The sequence below is a fragment of the Penicillium lagena genome (genome assembly GCF_028827675.1).
Source record: "Penicillium lagena strain IBT 129212 chromosome Unknown utg000001l_segment0_segment0, whole genome shotgun sequence".
Classification (NCBI taxonomy): domain Eukaryota; kingdom Fungi; phylum Ascomycota; class Eurotiomycetes; order Eurotiales; family Aspergillaceae; genus Penicillium; species Penicillium lagena.
In genome coordinates, this window is record NW_026623222.1 from 3,986,280 (window position 1) to 3,999,444 (window position 13,165).

Genomic DNA, 13,165 nt, shown 5'->3' on the forward strand with positions numbered 1-13,165 from the left:
GATAGTCCTCCTTCCTACTATGCAGAATCCGACGACAATCTCGATAGTGATGATGCTGTATCTGATGATTCTGAGGAATTGCCACCACCATATAAAGTGTGAACCGACAGTCACTTCCCTGCTCACAGCAAAGTTGTATTGACTAGCAGTTTTGACCTTGTACATAGCGTTTCACGATCACATTTTCCTTACAATTGACATAACAAATGGAAAGGAATCATTGAAGTTATTTATTTGAATAGACAATACGGTGCATGACTGAGTAACGAGTGATATCCCGAACATATTAGAAAGAACCATGCTTTCCACCTAATTATCAGTGGTTCCCGCAACAACATACTGTTTCGCCGTTTTGAGCTTGCTGAGAGTCTCCTCACTCAAGTTTAGCGTATCAGCAACTATCTGCTTCGGCGTTGAAGCAATCCATTGGCCAAGAGCCATATCTTTAAGTGGTCAGTAGTGAGAAACAGCAAAATTTCAAGAGAGTGACATACCAGTGAACTGAGGAGCTTGGAGTACTTCCAAGAACATAAGATCTTCATCGCCTGTGTTCTCAATGTAGTGGCTATTCGACTGCGGGAAATAGCCAATATCACCGGCTCGGTAGTCAAAAGTGGTCGCTGTGTCCGGTGCAGTAAAGAGAGTAGCACGGCCTTGGCCTTTGATGAAGAAAGTCCACTCATCGCTACTCGGATGCCAGTGAATCTCGCGCATGCCACCCGGGTGAACGGTCACGACGGCAGCAGAGAAGTTACTCGCAAGGGGGAAGGTAACCGGATCGACGATCTTGACAGAGCCACCAGCAACCTCGTGGGCTGGCTGCTCTGAGAAGTGATAGGAGTAGCTCTGCGAGAGCGGAACAAGTCCAGCGGCTGTAGTCACGTTCTGCTCCTCGATGTCCTTTGGAGCAGGGGTGCCTTTGAAGATGTATAGCTCATCATCGGGGAGGTCATCGAATGCCGCGATGGGAACACCGAGGTTTTTGGCGAGGACCTCTTTCTGCAGAAAGGATTAGGATACATGCAGAGCATATAGTGTTTGTTGAGGATCCTACCGGTTGATGCATAAAGACCTCCGTGGCAAGGAAGGTATTGTCTTCATTGAAAGAACCGTCGTCAAAGACAAGCAAGAACTCGACGCCATCATCAAGGGCTTGAATAGAGTGGGGGATGCCACTAGAAAAAAAAAACTTAGTAAACAAAATTTGGATGGGACGAGGGAAACTCACGGTGGGAAGAACCACACGTCGCCTGCGGTCAAGTCGTCGACGAAAGTCTCTCCATTCTCATTGACCGCCTAGATATGTCAATATATGTATCACATGGTCTGTTGAGAACTACATACCTGAATGCGACAGGAACCATTCAAGATGAGAGACCATTCCGCGGCGACGTGCCAGTGGAGCTCACGGTAGCCAGCGGGCTCAAGTCTCATATCAACACCAGCCATTGCTACTGCAGCTGGCATTACCCCCGTGTTTTCCTGGCGGGCCCAGCCGGCGCCTTTCAGTCCTAACCTAAACAAAACTATCAGTAGAGACTAGAGGTTGAGTGATTGCCTATTTACCGGTTATGGCTAAGTCCTATGCAACTGTTAGATATAAAGATCTTCCTAGTTGCGGCGTAAACTCACCGAGAGGCCATTGGGCATTGATTGTCTGACCTGAGTCAGTTCCCGGAGGGGCGAGCTTGTCACTGTTAATCCGGTCGTAGTAATAATTCCCTAAAAGAACAAATAAGCATTATCATTGACGAGTCAATGATTCTAGAGACCTACTGGGGCCTGGATCATCACCGCCACCTGAGCCACGAATCGGTTGGGGGTTGTCGGCATCCACGAAGTTCAGATAGGATCCAATGTCGGCATCTTCCTTTTGTCCTGGCAATAGCTTGTACTGAATACTAGGCTGAGCTTTGTCGGGAACCACTTCGGATGGCGAGTACCCAACCAAAGACTCAGAGCCTCTTAAACCAGGATTGCTATCCCTACGAGCGGGAGCTCCATTGGCAAGAGGAAGGAAGACAGGAAGCAAAGAAAAGATATGAGGAAGAGCTTGGAGCTTCATTTTGGCAGAAAAAGGAAGTCAATTTGGCCAAATGGACAAGAGATGAGCCAATTCAGGTTTGGCTGGCGCGCTGGCGTAGGAGCAGCCTTTATATGGACACAAATCTCATTTACAAGAATCATCAGAGTATCTGGACAACTACAGTTACCTTTGCACCATTGCATCCCCTCACGCTGCATCCACTTCTTGGAGAACATCCCGGCAGAAATGACTATTCCCCTCATAAGCCAAGCCATGATGATGTAGTGCAGAGCAGTCTCTGCCATACAGCAAACACACCGACTCGTTTGTGCACCTGCCGGACTTCCGGAGTGAGGGGAGACGGAAAAACCGTAACCGAGAGGTGATGTATGGGGGGTAGAGGAAATGCTATTTTGAGAGGATTCCCCGCCCGAAGGTTACAGGGAAAGTCTTGTACATGCTTACCGTAGATTTAGCTCCTACATATAAGATGAAAATCATCCTGTTCCGGCGGCAAGTAGAAACTGTGTTGCCCCTTGGAGTGGACCCCACTGATGCAGATAAGTCAAGTATGTACTTCGTGAGAGGGTCCCTAAACGACTAACAACACCAAGAGGAAGAAGCGAAACGAGTTATCCTGCCGATCTTGACGAGGGCTGTGCTTACTTCTCTCTTAGCCCCCCAATGACGAGGTGGACTCTTATGGGGTGAGGGGCATGGGCGTTACGATCAAATAAGAATTGCTTGAATAAGCAAGATCCGCGATCTCATGTGCCCAGAGTGCAAATGCATTCCATGCCCTATCGGGGCTGTCATACAGAACAGTTCCGAGTGACAAAGTATTTACCCAGGCAAGCGAGAAGTAAGATGCGATCGAAGCCGTCACAAGAGCACAAAGAAAGAACACAAGGGGTGCATATTCCAATAAAAGGAAGAGGGTGACGGCCCTAGAACGTCGGAGCCAAGCTTTAGAAGCAAAGCGGGGCCCACATGAGCCACTCAAGAAGCAAGAAGCAAGCAATAGCTGGCCAGAGGGGAAACATCCGGGGTGCCGAGTAGTGGAACCTGCGTGGTGGTCCTCAACTATCACCTCCCCACCTTTCGTCAACGTCGTTCTCCGCATGAGGAGAATTTTCAAATATAGCTCTTCGGTTAAAGCCTATGGCGGTAGAGATGTGACCCGCTTTGCATATGGGTAAAATACTTTACCCATTCGGTCAGTCTAGCAATGGGTGCTTGGACGAGATCTGCAGTGACAAAAGGAATTTAATTCATGGGATTCCTTGTTCTTCTGTCCCGCACTGTGGAGGTACAGAGAGACGAATCAGAGCGATCCGCTAGTCACATAAGACTAGCAGGGTTCATTATTGTCGCGGGAAGACAGGATTCGCGAAGAAGGTGAGGGGTGGGTCGGCGGTTGTTATGATTTGTAGCTTATTATAGTAGCATGGACGGGGACTGGTAAGATTTGAAAGCACTTCCCCGCGCGACCGCGAGGGGGCAATGTGCCATCAGAACGTGATATTCAGAAACTTTAGAAACAATAATATCCAAGTAGAGGTGATTAAGAAAGCGTAGCCATGAGAGTTCAGTGAGATTAAATTAGCAGATTGTAATTGCCATAAATTGGAATTGTCGAACATAGCCCACGATGACGCATTAGCACCTCCACTAGGATCATGCTAAAGTGGATATGGAAAGAGGTACTCCTGCTATCAATAAATAGTGCATTTCATCTTGCCGTCTCATCATGTATGGTTAATATGGAGTCGTCTGCGCTTGGATACCAAAGCATAGACCTACTTCGAAGTATCATGATCCTAGGCTGGTTTTATGCATATTTCGATTAATATAGATACGACTTGGTTGTCGCCGAAGAATTTGCCGGGCTCTTTCCCAAGAGAGGATTATCTGGCGGTGGGTCCCTTCTTATGTCCCCCACAAGACATTCTTCTTCTAAACAAGTCGTGATGCAACCAAATTTCCCTAGGAACGAACTTCGCTTTTCGTACGGAGTTAATGTCAGTGCAATGCCCTCCACTGCCAGTGTATTCACAACTGATCCAGGACACCGGTATTGAGTGGAGGGTAAGCTCAAAATTTCGTCCCCCCGCGGTGCCAGACAGTGGATCCTAGCATTACGTGTCTGTTGCCTTGAATCCCCATCATTATTGCTGATCTCCTCGAAGTACTCTTTCACCAGGATCCTTCAGTCGGAAAACACAAGAGATTACCAATTGCTAATTTCTGTACGCATCGTTCCCGTGAAACTGCTGAATTTTGTACATAGAGACGATCATGCACTACTAACAAAGGAGAACCACTGCCGCTCGATATTTTTCACCAGCACCGGCATCTTTACTCATCAAACCCTAATGGGAACTAGTATATTGTCGTCACTATCAATTACGCTACGGCCACAGACCGTCGTATATGTAGTAAAGGAATCACAGAACCAAGATGGTAGAACCCTAGAGGAGCTCTCGCACTGGGCCCCTTAGACGCAGGAGAGCCCGTATCCAATCAACAGTGGTATTTCTTTACAGTGTATAAAATGTATGTACATTCCTATACTAAAGCAATTGGGCTCAGTGGGTGTCGAAACCCAACTATAGCGGTGCGATCCTCCACATTCTCACCACTTAGCTCTATGGCGATTGAGTGCGATACTTACCAATCGTCAATTGATAATTAGGGTCTATAATCTCACAGAATTACCGGTGTTATCTCTTACGATAAGCACGAAACGGGATAATCTGATGTCCGAGTGCTAATCTACTGTGTGCAAAAAGCTTCAGTATGTTATGATTTGAATCTTCGCTTGAAACCTTGCTATTTAAAACTGCCCTCGAGAGGCTTCAGGAATAATTGTGACCATAGTGGGATATTATCCTGACACTATTATTCTAATCAAGAAAGATAAGAGAGTAAATAAAGGTGTGGACACGGGTCCACTGATCACACACGGCGGGGGATGCCAAGGCGGCTCCACCGGATCCGTCCGGATCCATGAGATCATCAAGAAGTCAAATACAGACAATAAGTGGTCTACGCTGTCTGGATGGGTTGGCTAGAATTGTGACTCTCGATAGGGCCATTTTCTTTTGTGCCTTGCATGAATGCTCAGAAGCATATTATCTCCGTGTCTACAGGTAGATATCTCCAAACAGCCCGAAATGATCTCATTCCGATCCTACCGGAGCGACGAACGAGTCTTGACGCACGGCAGAGTCTATTTGATCATCATGACCCCGACGACGAGTAACAGATTACGCACATCTACGATGGAGCATATTCATGTAATGTCATTCCGATTGAATTGTGCGTTGTCAGACAGTAGTGACAAACTGCGATATGAAGTAAAATGAATGTAAAGCACACCCCGGAAACTCCAGTCTGTGTCATGCCAATCTATGGCGACAATAAGAAATCTGAGACTGAACAAAAGAAATAAAAACCTGTCGCTGACAGGAACACCGATCCTCCGCCATCTAATCTATGGCGATCAACGGGGATATCGGTGTTGAATGGTCTCGATAGAGGTGGTGATAGAATGATAGACAGTACCATGTCAAGAAGGGGTTATGTATATGAAGCGAAGGGCAGCGAGGTTCTCGTGCCAGGGAGAGAGATCGAGAGCCATTCATGATAGACTAGTGTCTATCGGACGCGTTTGAGGTACCGCAGGGTGAGGTAGACAGCTGACATGCTGGTGTAGACACCGCCGGCGGCAGCCAGCCAAACGGGCTGATGGGCGCTCAGAGATGTGCGCAGGAACTGGCCCTCCTTCTTTGGTTTGGAGTCTATCGAGGATGTTAGAAACTAGCGGTGGATAGAGGGAGGTGGGATGATAATGATGATGATGATGGTGATGGTGATGATGATGATGATGGGGGGAGTTGGGCACACGTACCCTGGAAGAGCCGCTGTCGCAGGTTGTTCAGACCCTGCCTCGAGCGAGCAGGCAGAGCGGAAAGCTCGTGGAGAATAGCACCGACCGGCGCAGACATATTGATGATGGTAGAGTGGAGATGGAGATGGAAACGGGTTAAATGGTGATGGTGATGATGATGTGGATGTGAAAGGAGGAGAAAGAGAGAAACCCAGGGTTATATACTGGGCAGTCATCTGACCTGCTGAATGCGGGGTTTGATGGCTCGTCATGGTCCGGGGGAGTCAGCGTGAGTGGCAATAGTTACTAAGTCGGGTACCACTAATCACTCTCTATTGAACTCCTATTTGCCCACTGCGGATCACCGGCGCCCCTCTCTCATCGACCATAGTCGTGTTTCCTGTGGAAATAAGGGCACGGAATACTCGATCAGGCGAGCGTTCATGTTGGCAATCAGGAAGGCCAGCCATCCCCACATTCTCCCTACTGACTTGCCTCTTTGATTGGCTCGCTCTGGCGTAATGGCCTGTCCACCAGACCAGGGAGTCCGTGTGAAAAGGGGGCTGCGTGTCTGACCAGATTACGATTGCGTATGCGACACGATCATCCTGTGTGTGATAGGTCGAGGCCCCTGGCCCCGAAACGCAACCGAATCAAGCATAATCCGATCAAGCGAATCGGGGGACTGGGTACAAGGGATGATAGAGATCTATAGATTCCTTCCTTCATTACTTCCGGTACGGTGCACATGCTGTGACTTGTTGGTCTACACAGGAGACAAGAGAAGGAGTAGAGATGATGGTCTTCAGGGTGGGGGAGCGGAGTTCTTAGCCCGGTCCCACAGTGGGAATCCGGGGGAGGGTAGGCTTGCGGGGTTAGTCGGCTCCACTCGTTAGGTGGCAATTAGATCAAGGGATGAACAGCAGGGCGAGTGAGGTTATTCAGAGAGACTGTGATTGTGACAAACAGGAGAGGAATGGAATGAAATGGCTGGAGGACGAGGAGCAGAAAGTGAAGAGGAAAGAGCGGAATTAGGGTTGCATCCATGGATGCCTGAGGGGTGCCTGAGTGGTGCCTGATGCTAACCTCAGGCATAATTCAGGCATCATTTAATCTGTCGGCCAGAGGCAAGAATGAATGGTATATATTTTCCTAAATAACTCCCCTAAAGTGGCCCAACTCCGTGTTTCCAGATCAAAAAGGGCGAATTATATCTCATCCAAATGTCGCCGGGCTCCTATTTATTGCCCGATACTCCGATGGAACAAGCGCCTCCGTCGTCCCATACTCAATTGGTCCGGCGAGGGAGTACGGGTCCATCCAAATTTTGTGCTTCTTTTCTCGGCGGTTTTCACGATGGGTCTTGGTCGATAGGGCAAAGAGGAAGATGTGTGTAACGCTAAACGTGGAGGCTGGATCAGCAACGAGTACCATCCCGACAGTGGGGAGAGTCGACCACATACGCAGTGAATGCACAGATGCCCCCCAGAACTAGATCGGAAATCATCAGGATTTCATATTCGACGGTGAAGGCGCATCCTTGCCAAAAGAAAATACATCCCCAGATAATCAGCGTGAGGGCGGCCGCGCTATCGAGGACAATATTGACGCTGAGCTTTGGAATGCATCTCACACAGAGCAGGATGCAGTCAACCAGATTCCAGACGGAAATAATGGCAAACTGTAAGCAGACGGCATTAGCTAATTACGACCCGAGCTGCGAGCGGTAGATTAGGCAACTGACAATGACGAGAGCAATGGTTTGACTATCGGAGAGCCCCCCAAGGACGGAGAAGACGATGGCGGCGATGCAGCCCAGGAGTGCCAGCACCCGGAGAGCCAGTCTACAGATCCACCCTCTCGTCGACTTGTATGCCTTCGACGACATTTCGTGGTCCGATCAGGCTCCGAGGGCCATCCAGCAAGGGGTGTTGGGTGTGTGGTATGAGTCTGACGGTCGTGGGTTTCCGCGGTTCGAGAGAAAAATTGGAGCCTTGTTTTGCGCGCTGCCACGCGGGGGCCAGGAAGTGACCCAATTGCCGATCATCAACTTGGAAATCGAAAATCAAGCGTTGGAGCCAGTCGCCTTAGCTCGCCACTTTTCTGCAGGGTAAAGATGCATCCGTCCCAAGGGGGGTAGGCAATCTGGAGAATAATTCGCTTACAGAATGGCCTTCGCACCCAGTGAATAAATGGGTTGTAAACTGCCAGGGGAAAACCCGTCCATTGGGGGAAGGCGGGTGGAGAATGTCTCAAAGGAATGGCTAAAGGGAGCGAAAGGGTCCGATACAACGTGGCGCAGCTAGACTTGGCGTCCAACAACCAGCCCTGTTGGTACTACTGGCCAATGCCAACCCCGGACGAGGTCTCATTATTGGGTTGTAGGAAATGCGCCGTCAGAAATAACTAACCGTTTTACCGCTTTCCCGCGAACAAGCTCGTGGGGTGAAAATGCCATGGAGTACTCATCTGCCACTCTAGAGCCACAGCGATACCAACCACACCTAGAATCGCAGCCCATCGAGTAAGCCCCCGCCGGATATGATACCGAGCAGTTTGATCGATTGCAGCCGCGTCGTTAATCTGAGGGAATGGCTTGCCCTTGGGCACCTCCTTACCAAGTGCCTTACACAGCGGCTCCCATCCATCTTTGACATTATAGAACACCAAGCGATCCTCGGGCACCACCTCTTTCAACCAAGCAATGTGCTTCTCATATGTCGCGCGATCGAAAGTCGTGGTCCCATATAGCTTGAACCACTGCTTCTCCAACACGCTAATATAATCCACGAAATGTCGCATGCCTTTCAAAGGAAGAAGAACTCCGCGTAGGAACCATAGAAGCGATATATGCTGGATCTGGGATATAGATTGCCCCCAAGAGTCTGGGTCGCGGGTTGTGCAGATGATCTTGGCATCTGGGTGCATTTCTAGCAATTCTTCGAAGAGCTGAGAGCAAGGAGCATCGGTGACAGCGACGAACCCGTCAAGTCGGTGCCTCATGAGATTCATCATCGTGGGTCTGTCTGCCTCCTTCCCGTGTACCCAATATTGCAGAATCAGGATCCAGGATTTGATCTCGGTAGGAGGACCCATGGCTGTTTGTGTTCCACCATGGTAGACTGGTCCATCTAAAAGGATCTCCAATGCAGCACTGAATGATGCTGTCCCAGTACGCGGCAGGCCGGCGCCGATTACTTGAAGGCGCGCCCCTGGTTGGGGGACGGATGCTTTTTGGCCCATAGTTATCGCAGTAGCTTAAGAGGATGAACGAGTGCTATATCTGGTGGTTAGAGAAGAGAAAAGAAGAGGTAAGCCCAGCTGATGTCACGGGTTTGGCACCAAGCTGAGTTAGGGTTGGCGCGTCGTGAAGCGGTGCGCCTGATTTTGTGGTTTGGCCCCCAACTGTGGCCAGACGGATGAATGTCCCAACAGGTACCCAATAGATATATTTTCTATTGCTAGCCTATACTGAAGTTACGTTTGAGGTACCTGGCAAGCTAGCTATTTATATCCATATGGAGTTGTTGAAGGACATTGGTGTATCACAAATATCACCCTATTTTATACTTTTGTTTGGAGCATGTCAGAAATTAGCGGTAAAGACATCCCCAGCCTGCGTATCTCGATGAGAAGTTCTCGGTGTTATCTATATGAACCGGAAAAAAGTTGGTATCAACATTCTCGAAGCCGAGGCTACATCAAATGATCTTTCGGTATTTCCGCTTCCTGAATCAGTTACATGCATACGCATTGCTCCTGCCACGGGATAGTAGGAGACTTGTAGATCTCTTTCCCCAGCTGGTTTCCACACACTGGACAGCTATTGGTCTGCACAGGGGGGCAGAATCGGCATATGTCAAAATACTCACACGTATAGTACTCTTCTTTATCGGAAATGGCTCCTAGGCAAAGATCACAAGATCGAGAGCCTGTTTGTTTCGTGGATAAGGACTCCGCACCTGGTTCCGCACTTGGTACCAGGACTGATTCCACCCTTTCACCTTCGCCACGAAGGAGCTGGTTGATCTCATGTAGTTCCCTCTTCTGGGCCTCGAGGGCAGGAGTGAGCCCCCAGATGTCGGGACGGCACTTGTCAACGCCGGGTACGCCGAGAAGCAGTTGAACCATGTCAAAACGACCTCCGCAGACAGCATTAAACAGTGGTGTTCGTCCATATCGATCTTGGGTATCTGGGTTTGCTCCAGCCGAGAGCAAAAGTTTTGCTATCGACGTGTTTCCGCCAGCACTCGCCATGTGCAATGCAGTTCGCTGATGCACATTAAATTCATCGAGTTTGCTATTTTGCTCAAGCAACGCCCTTAAAGCCACATTATGGCCGCCCTCGGTGGCTGTGGAAGGTAATTGTTGGGCCCCGGAGGTTGGGGAGTTGGGATTGGCACCCCTGCTCAAGAGAAGCCTTGACACAGTCCCATGCCCTTTCAAGGAAGACCAAAACAATGGAGTGTAGCCAGATTTATCAAAGACATCGACTTCGGTCGTCTTGTCCAAGAGCATGGTAACTATAGCCTCATTGCCTGTTTTGGCTGCGAAATGCAATGGCGTTCGCCTGCTTCGACTCATCGGAGCAACGCTGGCTCCCCGATCTAGAAGCATTCGGACAATATTTACCCTCTCTTTACTGACAGCCAAGAGTAATGGCGTTATGCTGACGCTGATTTTGGCTTCGAGGTTGGCCCCATAGTCCAATAAAAGCCTCGTTAGTGTCTCCCATCCTTTTTCTGCAGTCCGATGCAGCGCAGTTTCTCCGTCCTTAGTCTTGGCTTCAGTGTTGGCACCCTTGCTCAGGAGAAGCCTGAATGTGGCATCGTGATTTTCCTGGTTAACCAATGCATAGAGAAAATAATCCGCAACCTTGAGTAGTGGCGTTTCCCCTTGATTGTTGGCTATGTCAATGCTTACACCCTTCTCCAAGAATAGCTTGACCACTTCCAGCTGGCCGTTCAATGATGCGTCATGTAACGGGACTTCACCGTCCTTGGTCTTGCTTAACGGGTTGGCGCCCCTACTTAGAAGCGCCTTGACGTTTTTCACACTACCATCCATTGAAGCCGCATGTAATGCAGTCCTATCACCATCGTTCCTAGAGTCGACATTGGCGCCTCTATCCAGGAGTAGCGTGATCACGATGTCATGGCCATTGCCTGCGGCAACGTATAATGGAGTCTCGCTGCTTGAGTTTCTCATTTCAATGTCGGCGCCCTTGTCCAGGAGTAACTGGACTATCCTCTCATAGCCTTGGTTTGCAGCCGCATACAATGGTGATTTTCCATCCGTGTCTAGGAGATCAACCTCGGCGCCCATATTCAGAAGCAACTTGGCCATTGATTCATGCCCGTGACTTGCAGCCAGGAACAAGGGTGTCTGTTTCCTCGAGTCTTGAATGTTCACATTGCCTGGGTTTATCACAAGAAGCTCTTGCATCAGTTGCTCCAGGTTAAAATAGGCAGCAATATGTTCCGCCTTTATATCGCTCGTTTTCGGCTCAGGTTTCCAATTCGAAGTCTCAAAACCGCAGCGGTCATATCCAGCTAATTTGGCTTTGCTCTGAATAAAATTTAGGAGGATCGACCGGTCCCCAGGCGCTTCACGGAAATGATGTCCCCAATTCAGAGATGAATAATTGTAGAATGGGTATTCGTTTGGAATGTTCTTAACCTCTTCTTTGTCTTCAAATCGATCATCCTCAAATACGTTGTATGACATGTATGTCAAACAACTGTCCGTGATATGGTCAAGAATCTCGGGGAACCAGCTCTTTAGGGCTCTTTCAAAGTGATTTTGGGTGGTGTAGTGGACAAGCTTCACTTCGGTCGTTTGCTCGTCGACAAGAACTAAACCACAGCAATACGAAGTCAATTGCTCGATGTCGGTAATATTGGTCTCGTCAAATTCGGAGCTCTCAAGCTCGATTGCCAGCGCGTGTTCAAGCTCGGCGACAGTTAGGTTTCTTTTGGCGTGTATAATCCATCCGATGGTTTTCTTTGCAAGGCCCGAAGCATTCGCCCCTTGACGCTCGATTCTGCTCATGGTCTCACTATAGGCATGATCATAAGCGTTGGACTGAGAACCAGTGCGGAACTGTTCTAGCATTCTTCGAATCCCCTTTTCGTTCGATTCATCCAAGAGAAGATTGAAATAAAGCCGAGCAAGAAGAAACCTAAGGCAAATTAGAAGCTCTCCATTTCCACTACTACGACGGATAGATTCGTACATATCTTTGGCTGCTTCGGTGATACTGTCCTTGATCGACTGTTGCAATTTCTCTCTTTTTCGGACAAAAGACGGAAGATCAGATAGACGAAAGTCTACATAGTACTGGATGTCTTCACTGCTTGCCTGTATCTCCACGGAAGCAGCACCCTCAAAATGAGCTGCGATTTCCTGGTCCTGTCGAGAAGTCGCGAGAAGATTAAAACCCGCTTCGTTCTGCAAACGCACGAGCTCACGAAGAAATGAATGGCGAACACTACTACCGTTACCATCAGAAACTGGGCATTCGTCAAGGGCATCGATCACGACAAAAGCTCTTGCGCACGAAGTGAAGATAGATCGTAATTCATCGAGAATCGCTTCCTCTGAAGGACTGGCTGATTTTGTCGAGTATTTTTGGTAAAATGATTTGACACTCTCGGGTATCGAAGGTTTTCGTTGTACGGCTTGTCTCAGAAGAGCCGAGTAGAGCTCAGTAAGTGTTTGTTGTTGCCTATAATCGCAGAAGAGATATGCGATTACAACGTCCTCTTGGTCGGGGAACATTTGCTCTAGATGATCAATGATGATGGATGATAGGACTGTCTTTCCAGAGCCCGGGATTCCAGGACAGAACAGAATCTGCTCTTGACTGCCGATCCATCGCTGAAAGTCCTCTGTTTTCAGCAGCCACATCCCAGTCCCCTTCTGATGAGAATTGAATACTTCGCTTTGCCGTAATGAAGGGCTTACTGGACTCAGCCAAGAGAGGATCTTGTCTCGTTCATGATCCTCTTGTCTTTGGTTAAGTATTTGGATTCCTTGCCTAAACATCCATGATTGTATATTAGAAACAAAGAAGTCTGACTGGACTAGCTGAAAGGGAAAGGTTAGATAGAAATGACATACTGGTTGGCATTGCCTACAATGAGATTCAGCAGGGAAATATTCGAAATGATTCGAGATCGAAAATTGCTGATCTCTGCTTGGTCCCATCGGGTCCTTTTCCACGCCTGGCGCACTCGGCCTTTCCA

The 13,165-nt window shown here is 48.8% G+C and overlaps 5 protein-coding genes across 5 annotated transcripts; all 5 read right to left on the minus strand.

The window, feature by feature from the left end:
• Positions 1-309: 309 nt before the first annotated feature.
• Positions 310-2,065, minus strand: N7510_001750 (putative oxalate decarboxylase; the record flags this gene model as incomplete). Its single annotated transcript, XM_056973677.1, has 8 exons — positions 310-443; positions 495-999; positions 1,055-1,175; positions 1,229-1,296; positions 1,345-1,516; positions 1,567-1,582; positions 1,633-1,722; positions 1,777-2,065. 8 exons carry the CDS (start codon positions 2,063-2,065, stop codon positions 310-312), a joined length of 1,395 nt encoding a protein of 464 aa, XP_056838794.1.
• Positions 2,066-5,686: 3,621 nt separating this feature from the next.
• On the minus strand, positions 5,687-6,036 carry N7510_001751 (uncharacterized protein; the record flags this gene model as incomplete). Its single annotated transcript, XM_056973678.1, has 2 exons — positions 5,687-5,829; positions 5,940-6,036. The coding sequence occupies 2 exons, from the start codon at positions 6,034-6,036 to the stop codon at positions 5,687-5,689; spliced, it is 240 nt and encodes a 79-aa protein (XP_056838795.1).
• Positions 6,037-7,133: 1,097 nt separating this feature from the next.
• N7510_001752 (uncharacterized protein) lies at positions 7,134-7,806 on the minus strand (the record flags this gene model as incomplete). Its single annotated transcript, XM_056973679.1, has 3 exons — positions 7,134-7,317; positions 7,382-7,599; positions 7,663-7,806. The coding sequence occupies 3 exons, from the start codon at positions 7,804-7,806 to the stop codon at positions 7,134-7,136; spliced, it is 546 nt and encodes a 181-aa protein (XP_056838796.1).
• A 527-nt stretch (positions 7,807-8,333) lies between these two features.
• N7510_001753 (sulfotransferase family protein) lies at positions 8,334-9,161 on the minus strand (the record flags this gene model as incomplete). The annotated part of the gene is made up of 1 exon (XM_056973680.1): positions 8,334-9,161. One exon carries the CDS (start codon positions 9,159-9,161, stop codon positions 8,334-8,336), a length of 828 nt encoding a protein of 275 aa, XP_056838797.1.
• Positions 9,162-9,656: 495 nt separating this feature from the next.
• N7510_001754 (ankyrin repeat domain-containing protein) lies at positions 9,657-12,827 on the minus strand (the record flags this gene model as incomplete). The annotated part of the gene is made up of 1 exon (XM_056973681.1): positions 9,657-12,827. The coding sequence occupies one exon, from the start codon at positions 12,825-12,827 to the stop codon at positions 9,657-9,659; it is 3,171 nt and encodes a 1,056-aa protein (XP_056838798.1).
• Positions 12,828-13,165: the final 338 nt, after the last annotated feature.